The following is a 15,901-nucleotide window of genomic DNA, read 5'->3' as shown; positions in this document are numbered from 1 at the left end:
ACTTTGTCCTTCCACTATAACTGTATGTCTTCAGTCTTAACTAAATCTTCCTTTTCTTGTGCCTTTGTTGATAAGAGGCACAAATTTAAAATTAAATTTTACAGGAAAACTATCACAAATCTTTATTATAAAAGTGTTATGTTGATGTTTTAAAAGAGATAAATACATTTAAAATAGTTTCTAAGTGGTCACAAAAAAGAAAACATTCTCGGAAAGCAGACTTGGCCCAGTGGTTAGGGTGTCCGCCTACCACATGGGAGGTCGGCAGTTCAAACCCCAGGCCTCCTTGACCTGTGTGGAGCTGGCCCATGCGCAGCGCTGATGTGCACAAGGAGTGCCGTGCCACACAGGGGTGTCCCCTGCATAGGGGAGCCCCACATACAAGGAGTGCGCCCCGTAAGGAGAGCCATCCAGCGCAAAAGAAAGTGCAGCCTGCCCAAGAATGGCACCGCCCACACAGAGAGCTGACAGCAGCAAGATGATGCAACAATAAGAAACACAGATTCCCGTGCCGCTGACAACAACAGAAGCGGACAAAGAAGAAGATGAGCAAATAGACACAGAGAACAGACACTGGGGCAGTGGCAGGGGGTGGGGGTGGGGGGAAGGGGAGAGAAATAAATAAATAAATAAATCTTTAAAAAAAAAGGAGAAAATATTCTCCTCTCAATTTCTAGAGTTATAATTTAGTAAAATAAACACATTACTTAATTAAAAATGTTACATGATTTCTGAAAGTCTACATATGGGTTCAAATCCTCTTTCTAAAAATTCATGGGATTCTAGGGCATATTGCTTAACAAGTTAAGGTACTTACCCATTATTCCTCAAACGTGTTTTTATTAAGGAGTTTTGAGTGATGAACCCCTATACCCACTGGCATAAAGAGATGGCACCATCCTATTTGTCTTAAATTTAAGGCCAAGAGACATATGTATTGTCCTGGAAGCAGGCTCAGCTGGAGGGACAAGTGTGGAAGGGGAGGGAGTTTCACATCTCACATGTACACAGCCCCTTCTCTGATTCTTCTCATTGCACCTGGGAATATTTCGTCACTTCACAGCAATGTGAGTATAATGCAATTCTCCATAGGTTTCCTACTCACTAAATGGTAATTTGTTTTCACTTCCTCTGGCATGCTGATAATTCTTCAATGAGAGGAATATGATTATGAAGGATTTCCAAAGTACGAACACAGCTATCTCTGAACTACAGTATAGAATGAAAGGCATATTTCTGTATTTCATGTTACCAAATAATCTTGAAAGGAATGCAATTTCTAGAGTTTCCACCAAACACATATTTTTAGTTTTTATTTTTCTGTTCCATTTAATTGTTTAATTACCAGCATTGTAATGGTATTCTTGTTTTATAAAATAACTTTATGGAGATATAATTCATATATCATACAATTCATCCATTTAGAATGTACATTTCAGTCGATTTTAGTATGTCCAGAGTAGTGCAACCATCATCACAGTCAATTTTAGAACATGGGGGCGGACTTGGCCCAGTGGTTAGGGCGTCCGTCTACCACATGGGAGGTCCGCGGTTCAAACCCCGGGCTTCCTTGACCCGTGTGGAGCTGGCCCATGCACAGTGCTGATTCGCGCAAGGAGTGCCGTGCCACGCAGGGGTGTCCCCCGTGTAGGGGAGCCCCAAGCACAGGGAGTGCACCCCGTAAGGAGAGCCATCCAGCATGAACGAAAGTGCAGCCTGCTCAGGAATGGTGCTGCACACACAGAGAGCTGACACAACAAAAAGAGGCACAGATTCCTGTGCTGCTGACAACAACAGAAGTGGACAAAAAAGAACACATAGCAAATGGACGCAGAGAACAGATAACTGGGGGAAGGGGGGGGCGGGGGGAGAAACATAAATAAAAATAAATCTTAAAAAAAAAAAACTTAGAACATATTTCTCACCCCAAAAAGAAACCCTGTAACCCTAGCATTCAGTCCCATTCCCACCTTCCCCTCACACTTGGCAAACAATAATCTCCTTTCTGTATTTATGGATTTGCCTATTATGTATATTTCATATAAATGAGTCATACAATATGCAGTTTTTTGTGGCTGGCTTCTCTCACTTAGCATAACATTTTCAAGGTTCATCTATTTCATAGTATGTTTCAGTACTTCATTTCTTCTTAATGCCGAATAGTACTCCATTGTATGGATATACCACATTTTATTTATACATTCATTATTTTATAGGCAACTAAGTTGTTTCCTTTTTTTTTTTTGGTTATTATGAATAAAACTACTTGGAACATTTGCATACAAGTTCTTTTGTAAATATATGTTTTTCATTTCTCTTGGGTGTGTACGTAGGAGTGGAATTGCTGGGTCATATGGAATTCCTACGTTTAAACTTTGGAGGAACTGCCAACCTTTTCCACAATGTCTGCACCATTTTACGTTCTCATCAACAAAGTATGAGGGTTCTAATTTCTGCATATCCTTAACAATACTTGTTTTTAGCTCTCTATTTGTTTATAGCCATTCTAGTGGATATGAAGTAGTGTCTCAGAGTGACTTGGATTTGCATTTCCCTAATGATTAATAATGTTGATTATTTTTACATGCATTTTTGGACATTTGTACATCTTCTTTGGAGAAATGTCTATTTTGATTCTTTGCCCATATTTTAGATTGTACTATTTGTCTTTTTATTATGGGATTGTAAGCTCAATTTCATTTCGATTTGCATTTCCCTGATAGCTAAGGATGCTGAACCTCTTTTTATGTGCTTAAATGGTCATTTGTATATTTCGTTTGGTGATATGTCTAGTCAAATCCTTTGCCCATTTTTCAGTTGCTTTTTTTTATTATTGAATTGTAAGAGTTCTTTTTATATTCCTGTTACAAGTCCCTTATCAGATATGTGATTTATTAAAATTTTCTCCCCTTCCATGGGTTGTCTTTTCATTCTCTTGGTGGTGTCTTTTGAAGTATCTGTCTTAAATTTTGACAATGTCCCATTTATATTTTTTCATTTGTTGCTTGTGCTTTTGGTGTCCTATCTAAGAAACCATTGCCAAATCCAAGATCATAAAGATTTACTCTTATGTTTTCTTCTTTTTAATATTTATAGCTCTTCCATTTTAGTTTTTGATCTGTTTTGAGTTGATTTTTTACATGGTATGGAGAGGGGGTGCAATTTCATTCTTTCACCAGTTGTTGAAAAGACTGTTTTTTCTCCACTTAGTTATTATGACTATCTGGTCAAAAACTATTAATCTTAGGTCTGAGGTCTTAGTTCTGGAATCTCAATCCTATTCCATCAATCTATATGTCTATCTTTATGCGGGTACCATACTGCCTTGATTGTTATAGCTTTGTAGTACCCTTTGAAATAGGGAAGTGTGAGTCCAACTTTTTTCTTGTTTTTCCAGATAGTTTTGACTATTCTGGGTCCCTTATATTTTCGTACAAATTTTAGAATTAGCTTGAAAAAAAAGCAAGTTGGGATTGTGAAAGAGTTTGCATTGTATCTGTAGATCAGCTTGGGGAGTATTGCCTTCTTAACAATATTTTTGGCAATCAATGAACTTCAGATGGCTTTCCATTTATTTAAGTCTTTAATTTCTTTTAACAATATTTTGTAGTTCAGGGTTTCTTTACACTTTTTTTGGTTAAATTTATTCCAAAGAATTTTATTTTTGGATGCTATTATAAATGGAATTGTTTTTTTAATATCATTTGTTTGTTCATTGATAACTCTGTGGAAATACCATTGATTTTTATATAGTGAACTTGTATATTACAACCTTGCTGGAGAACATATTTATTAGTTCTAAGAATATTTTTAGTGGGTTCATTATTTTCCTTATACAAGATCATGTCATCTGTGAAAAGAAAATAGTTTTACTTCTTCCTTTCCATTCTGGATGCCTTTAATTTCATTTTCTCATCTTGTGCTCTCTAGCATCTTCAGAACGTTGAATCAAAGTGATAAGAACAGACAGCCTTGTCTTGTTTCTGATCGTAGGTAAATGTATTCAATCTTTTACAAACATTAAGTATGATGTTAGCTGTATGTAAATGTATATGTGTTTTTCTTCCTTTTTTTGTAGATACCATTTATCAGGTTGAGGAAGTTCCCTTCTATTCCTAGTTTGTTGAGGGTTTTTATCACGAAGTCTATTGAAATTTGTCAAGTGCCTTTTCTGCATCTGTTGAAATGTATTTTTCGTTCTTTATCATAATCGTATGATATATCACATTGACTGATCTTCATGTCTTAAACCAGCTTTGCATTCCTGGTAAATATCCTGCTTGGTTCATGGTTCATAATCCTGCTGATAATTTGCTGGATTTGGGTTGCTGGTCTCCTGTTAAGTATTTTTGTATTCATAAGAGAAATTGGTGGTAATTTTGTTTTCTTATGATGCCTTTGTCTTGTTTTCATATTAGGATAGTACTGACTTCATTGAATGAAATGAGGAATGTTCTTTCCTCCTCTATTTTTGGAAGTGTTTGTGAAGAATTAGTATTAATTCTTCTTTAAATGTTTGGTAGTATTTACTAGTGAAGTCATTGGGATTGGGACTTTGTTGTGGATGGTTCTGTGATTATTAATTCAGTCTCATTATTTGTCTATTCAGGTTTTCTATTTATTCTTTGGTCAGTTTTGGTATAACAGTTTGTGTTTTTCTGGGTATTTGCCTATTTTATAGAGATTATCTAATGTGTTGCATACGGTTGTTCATTGATTTCCCTTATAATCCTTTTTATTTCTATAGGGAGCAATGAACCCTTTTTCATTCCTGGATTTAATAATGTGATTTATTTTCATAATTTGAAACTTTTACTTAAGTTGAGTAATTGGAGTCTTCTCTCACTGTTTCTTAGCTAATGGTTTGCCAACTAGTTGATCTTTTCAAAGATCCAGCTATGACAGTCTGAAGCTGGGTGTAACCCAGAAGATCATGTCCCTTGAGCTAATGCATGCCTGCGTATGTAAACCTATTATAGGTGGGAACTTTTGATTAAATTCTTTCACTTAAGGACCTTTGATTACATTGTGTGACCCAGGGTAGGTCTTAATCCTTTTACTGGAGTCCTTTATAAATGGAGGAATAAAAAGCTGCAGGCACAGAAAGGCCACAGACATAAAAAGAAACCTCCAGAAGTTGATATAATGAACTTGGGAGAGAGAAAAGCCATAGATGGAACACCTTGAAGGTGAAGACAACGAGGTCCAGAGGAGAGGGGAGAGGGGAGAGATTAGCAGATCCTGCCATGTACTTGATCACCCACAACTGCAGCTCAGCAAGAAAGCATCTCTGATGAAGCCTTGATTTAAACTCATTCACCGCCTAAGAACTAAAAGCTTTTAACCTAATAAATCCCATTGTAAGTGCCAACTCATTTTTGGTATAGTCCATTGGCAGTATTTAGCACACTAAAACTTCCAGAAATGGTACTGGAAGAATGGGATGTATGGTGCTATGCAAATAACAAAAATGTTGGAATGGTTTTATAAATGGATAAGGGGTCGATTCTGGAGGAATTGTGAGATGCTTGATAGAAAAGGGATAGATTGCTTTGAAGAGACTTTTGGTAAAAATATGGATGCTAAAGATACTTCTGGGGAAGCAGATGTGTCTCAACTGATAGAGTGTCCACCTACCATATAGGAGGTCCAGGGTTTGGTACCCAGGGCCTTCTGGCCTCTGTGGTGAGCTGGCCCAAGCACAGTGCTGCCACAAGTAAGGAGTGCTGTGCCACACTGTGCCAGTAGGGGTGCCCCATGCACAAGGAGTGTACCCTGCAAGGAGTGCTGCCCCACATGAAAAAAGCACAGCCTGCCCACGAGTGGTGCTGCACACATGGAGAGCTGATGCAGCAAGATGACACAACAAAAAAAGATACAGTTTCCCAGTGCCACCTGACAAGAAAGCAAGAGGACACAGAAGAATACGTAGTGAATGGACACAGAGAGTAGACAACAGGGGGGTGAGTGGAGAGAAATAAATAAAAATAAATCTTTAAAGGAAAAAGATACTTCTGATGAGGCCTTCGACAGAAATGATTATCGTGTCACTGCGAACTGGAAGGAAGGCAGTCCTTGCTTTAATGTGGCAAAGAACTTGGCAAAATTAACTCCTGATATCAGGTGGATGATAGAATTTGAAAGTGATGATCTTGGATATTTAGCTGAGGAGATTTCCAAACTAAATGTGGAAGTGCAGCCTTACTTCTCCTTGCAGCATAGTAAAGTACAAGAGGAAAGGGGTAATCTGAGAACTAACTCTTAGGCACAAAGAGGGCAGAAACTGATTGTTTGGGAAATTCTGAGCTTCCAGAAAACAAGTCCCCAGAGAATAGTACTCTATGTGAGGGTTTAACTGAACATAGAACCAGCCAGTGGAAAGTCTTGTTGTCCGAAGGCTTGAACCCCTGCTTCATGTATGCAAAACCTACAGGGTTTTTTTTGCAAGATCTGTATGAATGGAACAACTGCCAGACTGGACTAAAAGGGACAGAAAAGGAAGAGATTGAAGGAAATATGATTTCAAGGCCAGAACCATGGAAGCAGTGGTCTAGACTAAAAACATCTTCTCATGCCAAGAGTGTGTGTGGAAAGAGTAAGTTTGCTCCCGAGCTTGAAGAGGACTGGCCTTCTGCCCCATTGTTCAAGGGGGTTGCGGAGAGTTTGGTAGCCACATCACTGTTCTGAGGAGGAAGAGTTTGGCTGCCACCCCATTGTGTTAAGGGGTTTGAAACTGTACCCTGGAGTTTGGGAGGGTGTTACTGTCACCCCAGTGTTCTTAGAAGGTGGAACCTAGATTTAACATGCCACCCAGATGCTTGATGAAGGTGAAACTGAAATCATGGCCACGTGGCAAGCATTTGGGAGTAGGGGGATTACCTTCCATTAATGAGACCCTGAGAAGAGTCCCCTGATCTATAATAGATGGCTCTCAGACATTGAAATCTAATAGAGGGAAGCAGACTTGGCCCAGTGGTTAGGGCATCCGCCTATTACATGGGAGGTCTGTGGTTCAAACCCTGGGCCTCTTTGACCCATGTGGAGCTGGCCCATGTGCAGTGCTGATGCGCGCAAGGAGTGCCGTGCCACACAGGGGTGTCCCCCGTGTAGGGGAGCCTCATGTGCAAGGAGTGCGCCCTGTAAGGAGAGCCACCCAGCATAAAAGAAAGTGCAACCCACCCAGGAATGGCACTGCACACAGGGAGAGCTGATGCAGCAAGATGACACAACAAAAAGAGACACAGATTCCCTTGCTGCTTACAACAACAGAAGTGGACAAAGAAGAACACACAGCAAATGGACATAGAGAACAGACAACTGAGGTGTGGGGGGAGGGGAGAGAAATAAATAATAAAATAAGTCTTTAAAAAAAAAAAAAAGAAATCTAATAGAGTATCTCCTGCAGGTTTTTGGAACTGTTTGGGACTTATGATCCCTGTTTTCCCTCAAATTTCTCCCATGGTAATGGGAATGTTTAATCTATGGCTATCCCTTCTTTGTATATTGAAAGCAGATAAGTTGTTTTAAGTTTCACAGGTCCACAGTCAGAGGGGAAATTTTTCTCCAGGACAGACTGATGCCTATACGGATTTGTACTTAATATTGTTACTGACATGATTGAAGGCTTTTGAAATATTGTGATGGAACGAATGTATTTGTATATGGAAAGAACATGTCTGTCTGGGGTCCAGAGGGTGGAATGTGACAGTTTGAAGCTGGGTGGATCCCAGAAGATCATGTCCTTAGAGCTAATCCATTCATGTGCATGTAAACCTATTGTAGATGGGACCTTTCGATTAAATTACTTCGGTTAAGGGCCTTTGATTCGATTGTGTGACCTAGGGTGGGTGTTGATTCTCTTACTGGAGTCCTTTATAAATGGAGGAATAAAAAGCTGCAGATACAGAATGAAGCCTTGAGAGGCAGAGAGAAGCCTCTGGAAGTTGAAATCAACAAACCTGGGAGAGAAAAAGGCCACAGATGGAGCAGTTTGAAGCTGAAGGCAATGAGGCCAAGAGGAGAGGAGAAGAGAGGAGAGAAAAGGTTGAATTCTGCCATACACCTGATTGTCCACAGCAGCAGCCTGGGGAGAAAGTGACCCTGGAGGAGAAGGCAGAGACCATCACATGCTGCTGTTGTGCCCTGTGGTGTGCCTAATTGCCTACAGCTGCAGCGCAGTGAGACAGCATGTCTGATGATGCCTTGATTTGGATATGTTCACATTCTTAGAATTGTAAACTTTTCACCTAATAAATCCCATTGTAAAGCTAACTCATTTCTGATGTATTTCATTGGTGGTATTTAGCAAACTAAAACACCAACTTTGGTTTTGTTGGTTTTTTCTATTGTTTTATATTTTCCACTTCACTAATTACTACTCTAATCTCTATAATTCCTTCCTTTTGTTACTTCAGGTTCAGTTTGCTCTTCTTTTTCCAGTTTCTGAAGGTGGGTAGTTAGTTTACTTATTTGAGATCTCTCTTCTTTTAAAGTAATTGCTTGTAGCTCTAACTTTCCCTTAAAGCACTGCATCAGCTGCAAAAATTTAGGTGTGTGTATCTCATTATTCTTCATCTCAAAGTATTTTAAATTTCCCTTGTGTTTTTCATTTATCCATTGGTTATTTTTTTAAATTTTATTATTTTTTAAAAGATTTATTTATTTATTTCTCTCCCCTTCCCCCCCACACCCCAGTTGTCTGTTCTCTGTGTCTATTTGCTGTGTCTTCTTCTTTGTCCGCTTCTGTTGTTGTCAGCAGCACGGGAATCTGTGTTTCTTTTTGTTGTTGTTGTGTCATCTTGTTGTGTCAGCTCCCTGTGTGTGTGGCACCATTCCTGGGCAGGCTGCACTTTCTTTCGCACTGGCGGCTCTCCTTACGGGGCACACTCCTTGCGCGTGGGGCTCCCCTATGCGGGGGACACCCCTGCATGGCATGGCACTCCTTGTGTGCATCAGCACTGCACATGGGCCAGCTCCACACGGGTCAAGGAGGCCCGGGGTTTGAACCATGGACCTCCCATGTGGTAGATGGACGCCCTAACCACTGGGCCAAGTCTGCTGGCCCATTGGTTATTTTAAAGTATGCATGAAATGACCACACATTTGTGAATATCCTAAATTTTTTTCTCAGTTAATTTCTATTTCACTCCCTTGTGATTGGAGAGCAATGTTTTGCATATTTTCATTGTTAAAAATTTACTGAAGCTTGTTTTAAATGTCCAGCACATTTGTATATCCTGGAGAATGTTCCATGTGCACTTTAGTAGAATGTATATTCTGTTGTTGGATGAATTTCTCTATAGATATATTAGGTGTATGTTGTTTATAGTGTTCAAATTTTCTATTTCCTTGTTTATCTTTTATCTAGTTGTTCTATAAATTATTGAAAGTGGGATGTTGAAGTGTCCAGCTATTATCATTGAATTGTTATTTCTGCCTTTAAGTCTGTCAGATTTTGTGTTATGTTTTGGGAGGGGGGGCTATGTTGTTAGGTGCATATATGTTTATAGTTGCTATATATTCCTTATGTTTTGCCTCTTTTATCATTCTATGATATTTCACATTACCCACTCCATTAACATATTTTTTTGTAAAGCCTTTTGTGTCTGATATTACTATAGCAATTAGGACTTTCTTATTATTGTTGTTTCCATGATATATTTTTTCCATCATTTTATTTTTCAACCTATTTGTATCTTTGAATCTAATGTGTGCTAGCAGACCTCTTTTCCACTATAGTTTAACTAAAATTAATTAGCACAAAAGATCATTTTTATCAGTGACTATTTTTTCTCTAATACATGGATGACTTAATGTTTAGTGTTCATACATCTCATGTTATTGCTCTGATTAATATAATGATGGTTTTAGAATATTAATCAGGTAAAGTGTCCCCTTTTGAGGAAGTTTAAAATACAATATAAAGGATGTATTATCTTATTTTGGTCTGAGATGTATAGGGGATAAGATCTGATTATATTCATTTTATAATGAAAAAACAGATGCTTTTAAACTTAAATTAGAACTTTTCTCTGGTTTTAATGCTTTAGGTAATCTTGAATCCCATGATAAGTTTAATTTTAAATTTATTTCTTCAAGCCACCACAAGAAAATTTCTGCTCTAATAAAAGTTAGAAAGCTGCCAAGACCTCCTAATTTTGATGGCAACATCTTCCTTGAAGAAATTGTGTCAAAAGCAGAAAAAAATATTCCTCCTCTATAGCCTGCAATTACTTGTTTTTAATATTATTTATAATTTTTGAAGGATGATTAAACATTGCTTATATATGGGCTGTGGAAAACAAAAATTCAGCTTCTGAAAATGACTGAGTAGCAGCTAGACTTAATAAATAAGGAAGTAAATGAATGAATGTGTCAATCAAATGAAATGTAAAATGTGGTATTCCATGAAATTAAAAGGCTAGCATAATTCCAGGTTTTGAAAAGTAGACTCTGCTTGATTTAACAATGGCTGGTGATGCTGCTGATGAAAATCTTGATAGCTAACTTTTACAGAGTACTTCTTGTGTGCCAGTTACTGTTCTAAAGCCTTTACGCATGGGCAGAGAATTGGATTGTCAAATTACACTGACATGAATTGTAGATGTTTCTCACTATCATCTTCAGTAATAATTTCTAGGATGCACGTAATCAGGAAGCATAGAAGAAGCAGAAAGATGTCCTAGATATTGAGGGAATTCCCCTCCAGATCCCTTATTCCCACACTAGACTAATAATATCAGATCCAGAGCAATGGATAAGATCCCTAATGGTGTACATAGGTTACCTCACACACCACAAAGCTTTATAGGCTGTGAAACATCTCCATTTAAACCCAAATAGTTTTAAAGCTCATTTCCTATGCCCCATAATCTACATATTCTAGCTGTATTATCATAGTTAATCCTAAACTAGTGACAAAAGTTAAAAGTAATCTATGGATAAATACTTTTCTCCTAGAAAATGCATTATTGTATTTGCCAGCTATCACCATTTTTTTAAAGTAGAACAGATTAACTCTCCTGTCTTCTTCTTTTTTTTTTTTTTTTCCTGGAAGAGCCTTTTACCCAACAGGAGAAAAAAAAAAGTTGCATTAACCCCTTCCTTCTCAACAGATTAACTCATGTAAATTCAAATTCAAGTATTAGTATAAACAAGGTAAATATATTCTGAAGAAACTTCAGACATTTTTTTTTAAAGAAGGTACCCAGGATTGAACCTGGAACCTCATACCCAGGAAGCAGACACCCAACCACCACCCATTCCATAGATATGTTTTTTTTCAAACAAATCAATTTTAGTGATATATATTAATAAAACATAAATCCATACAAAGTATAAAATCAGTGGTATTTGGTGTAATTACATATTTGTGCATTTATGACTTCATTCTTAGAGCACTTTAATTATTCCAGTAATAATAATAAACAACAAAAAAGAAACAAAATTTATCACTTCTCAAGCTCTCTATGCTTCCCCTGCCATACATAACTGCTATTCTTTTTCATTCTCTCTAGTATATACATTTTTTTGTAAAAACAGTTTTATATGTACAATATCACCCATATTTGTATTTTACATGAAGTTTTACTATCTTATACAATCCTATGTTCCAGTTTTTAGCTTCCCGTCTAGTAATATACAAGAACTTCAACTTTTCCTTTTGACCACTGTCATACCTATATAATAACTCTGCTAGTTACCAACACTACCATATACCTGCACTATTTCTATTCATTTCCAAAGATTTACAAGCAATCTTTTTACTAGTTCTGCACAGATTAACCCTCAGCTTTCCATTCTTTACCCTTCTGCTATTTTCTGGTGACATATATTCTAATTATTAACTCCATGAGTTTACACAATATATTTAGTTCATAATAGCACAATCATACAGTATTTGTCCTTTTATGTCTGGCTTGCTTCACTCAACATAATGTCCTCCAGGTTCATCCATGTTGTCACATGCTTCACGATTTTATTTCTTTTTCCTGCTGCATAATAATCCATTGTGTGTATACACTACAATTTGTTTATCCATTTATCAGTTGATGGACACCTGGGTTGTTTCCAACTTTTGGCAATCATGAATAATGCTGCTGTGGACGTCAGTGTGGAGATTTCTGTTTGTAAATCTGCTCTCAGTTCTTCTGGGTTTATACCTAGTAGTGGTATTGCCCAGTCACATGGCAAGTCTATATTCAACTTCCTTAGAAACTGCCAAACAGTCCTCCACAGTGGCTGTACCATTTTACATTCCCACCAATAGAGAATAAACATCCTATCTCCCCACATCCTCTCCAACATTTAGAGTTTTCATATTTTTTAATATTGGCCATTCTAATAGGTGTGAAATGATATCTCACTGTAGTTTTGATTTGCATTTCTCTAATAATTGCTAGTGATGTTGAACACTTTTTTCACATGCTTTTTCACCATTTGTATTTCTTCTTTGGACAATAGTCTTTTCAAGTCTTTTGCCTGTTCTTTAATTGGGTAGTTTGACTTTTTATTGTTGAGTTGTATGATCTTTTTGTATATCATGGATATTAAGCCCTTGTTGTATATGTGATTGCCAAATATTTTCAAAAGTGTTCAACTTTGAGGAGGTCCCATTCGTCTATTTTTTATATTGTTGCTCATGCTTTGGGTGTAAGGTTTAAGGAACTGCTGCCTACCACAAGATCTTGAAGGTATTTTCCTACATTTTCTTCTAGGAGTTTTCTGGTTTTTGCTATTATATTTAGGTCATTGATTCGTTTTGAGTTAATTTTTGTATAAGGTATGAGCTAGGGATCTTCTTTCTTTCTTTTGGATATGTATATCCAGTTCTCCCAGCACCATTTGTTGAATAGACTGTTCTGGCCTGTCTGGGAGGGCTTGAACTGCCTTGTCAAAAATCACTTGACTGTAGATGTGAGGGTCTATTTCTGAGCTCTCGATTTGGTTCCATTGGTCAATGTGTCTATCTTTATGCCAGTACCATGCTGGTTTTTTTTGTTTTGTTTGTTTGTTTGTTTTATCACTATAGCCCTAGATACATTTTTTATAAATCTTCTATTTGGTTGGGGTGGGGTGAGAAATACAGTAAATATAACAAAATAAAAATATAGAACCACTACCAACAGATAGCCACAATTGCAATTTGATATATTTCTTTCTTATATATATATATCACTGTTTGCCAAGCACTGTTATAAAACCTTTATATATAGGCAAATAATTAGATTGTTAAATCAGATGGATATGAATTATAGGTATATATTTGCATATACATGTATGTTTGTGCATATATGACAGCATGCTTTATATACAGTTTTTTTCCTCATTTTATTTGAGAAATCATATGATGGTTTTAATTTTCAATTTTCTGTTTTTCTCAAACCAATCCTCTAATTAGGGTGGAGATCCAGTTCGCCCTGGAGTGGCCATGACTGATCTTGCCACTGGACTATATACTTATGGGGCCATTATGGCTGGATTGATACAAAGATATAAAACTGGGAAAGGACTGTTCATTGATTGTAACCTACTGTCATCTCAGGTACGAATCTAAATAACATTTTAAATAATGGTATAAAAACACATGTCTGGATTATACTTTTTCAGGTCAAATACTGTGACCACACATGCAAAAACAATGAAAAAACCCCCAAAATAGCAGGAAAAAACAAACAAGAACAACAAATGCTGCTCTGTTTTGATGGACTTAGTTGTTGTCATGTTAAAATAATTGTACAATTATTTTGTTGTAATATTGATGTTGTTGAACTTGAATTTTAAAGACTCTGTTTACTAGAATTAGTCTATTATTACTTGTAAGATAAGAGTACAGTTGCTTCTATTTTATTGTCACAAGAGATCTTTAACTTCTTTTAACTAGGATTTCTTCATCATTTTTGTGTGTGCCATGGGATCTTTTTGTAGTCTGGTGAATTCTTTGGATCCTTTCTCAAAATCATGCTTTTAAATTTATGAAATGAAATATTTAGGTTTACAAAGGAAGCCAATTATATTGAAATATGGTAATTTAAATGTAAGAAATGAGTTTTGTGTTATATTAATATATGATTCTTTATTAAGCCATTAAACAATAAGCAGTGGGTCCAATAATTATTGTAGGTTTGAAGCAGTGTTGATAATGAATGATATTTCAAGTTATCTGCAACAACTACAGGTATAAAAATATCTGTATTTTTATTGGTGATCAAGACATAAATATTGCTAATACCACTGTGGGTTGCTGCCTCCATTCATAAAGAAAGAAAATGTAAATTTTAGTTAAGGAAAATAAAGATATTTCTTTCCATAATGAGAGAAAATACTAAATTTTAGTTCAGGAAAATAAAGATATTTCTTTCATTCAAATTTAGGAGTTCCCAGAATTTTGATCATGGACCCTAGATTAAGAACTTGGATCAGGCTCTGATGCTGTACCAAATATGGATGCTAATTCTGAATAGATAATTTTTCAGGGGATAGAAACAAGAACATATTTAATTTGTGTGAGAAGACATTTTACTGTGGGAAAAATTACTTTATAAATGTAGAGGTCTCTGTTGGGAATTTCAGATTTAAATGGCATACATGGGAAAATGTCAACTTGGAACACTGCTTTGGAGTTTTTTCTCTTGCACAAAATGAAGGATGTGTATATAGAGGTAAAAAAAAATCAATATAGTTGAAGGTGAAGGTGACTATTACATATGAGCTTTTAACAGTAGCTTTGAGTCACAGTCAGAATTTGAATGCTTGCAAAAAAGGGTAAATGACCTCTCTCCAAATGAATGATCTAGTTCTTTAAAAGAAAGCCACAGACGACAGGTTTGAGAAGGAGCTGAAAGTCCCCTCATTCCCTAATTTTATAGCTGGAGGCATTACATCTGTTCAAGGTTTAGCTGGGGAATCAGAAAGAGCAATGATATGCCTCAATGCAGTTCACTAAATATAGCAGTAGAGGCCGCAAAGTTGTATGTGGCAGAGGAAATATGTGAACAGAGTCTTGAAGGATGGGTAGGAGCTCACCAAGCTGGGGATGGGAGAGAAAAGTGCAGTCCAGATAAGGGCAAATGCTAAGGGCTATGAAAAAGCTGGAGCTCAGAACATGAGCAGGGAGTGAGGGGTTGGAGAGTTCACTTGGGCCAAATTTGTTTAAGGGTCTTACATGCTACCATGCTTAGGATTCTGGATTTTAATAATAATTTCTCAAGGCCTGCATTTCTGTATCTATAAATCCTGTCAGGGGATAGTGTTTTCAACCAAATAATTTGTGTTTTGGACTCTCAATACAGTTGTCTCTTTCAAAATATAGCCTTTGGGTTGTGAACAGTATTTAGAGAGTTTCAGAGGGCTGTGGTAACAGATAACTGAGGCTGAAGTTTACAGAAATAAGGCAGTGGTATTGAGAACATTTTCATTTTCAGGGATGTTTACTTCAGAGTTCACTGCAGCCCAAGCTCTGTTTTCCATGGACTCTTTGCCTCTGCCCCATACTTTATCTCTTGGCTCTCTTTTCTCCTCACACGTGCTTCTTCAGCCTGGGCATCTCTTTCTTGTCTGCCCTTTTCTCATTTGTCTTTCTTTGTTCTCCTGTTTTCACTCCTCTTATCTCTTCCTTTATTTTTCTCTCCCCTTTCCCTCCATCCTTAATTATTTGGAGCTAAAGTTGCAGCTGTTCTGGTTCCAGATCTTACATACTATGTTGATTAATTTCATGTGCCAACCTGGAAGTGCCCAAATGGTTACTGTGATGAGTAAATTTCTTCAGCACCAAATTTCCATAATTATTTTCATATATAGAATATTTTGCCATTTTGAGATCCCTAACTTGTCTCTGTATTTCATATATTACTCATCTTTAAGCTAGGTAAATATTAATTTCATTATTGTAGCATATTACTAT

The 15,901-nt window shown here is 36.9% G+C and overlaps 1 protein-coding gene across 7 annotated transcripts in view; it reads left to right on the top strand.

Annotated features, from left to right (window-relative positions):
• The window catches only part of SUGCT (succinyl-CoA:glutarate-CoA transferase), an 808,774-nt gene that overhangs the window by 188,211 nt on the left and 604,662 nt on the right, over positions 1 to 15,901 (top strand). For all 7 annotated transcript variants that reach the window (XM_023589970.3, XM_058296755.2, XM_004462561.4 and 4 more), the window contains exon 8: positions 13,400 to 13,543. In XM_023589970.3, coding sequence (XP_023445738.2) covers positions 13,400 to 13,543 — 144 coding nt within the window. The remainder of the gene's footprint in view (positions 1 to 13,399; positions 13,544 to 15,901) is intronic.

The sequence above is a fragment of the Dasypus novemcinctus genome, chromosome 5, assembly GCF_030445035.2.
Source record: "Dasypus novemcinctus isolate mDasNov1 chromosome 5, mDasNov1.1.hap2, whole genome shotgun sequence".
NCBI classification, from domain to species: Eukaryota; Metazoa; Chordata; class Mammalia; order Cingulata; family Dasypodidae; genus Dasypus; species Dasypus novemcinctus.
This window is presented reverse-complemented; position numbering and strand designations above follow the sequence as displayed.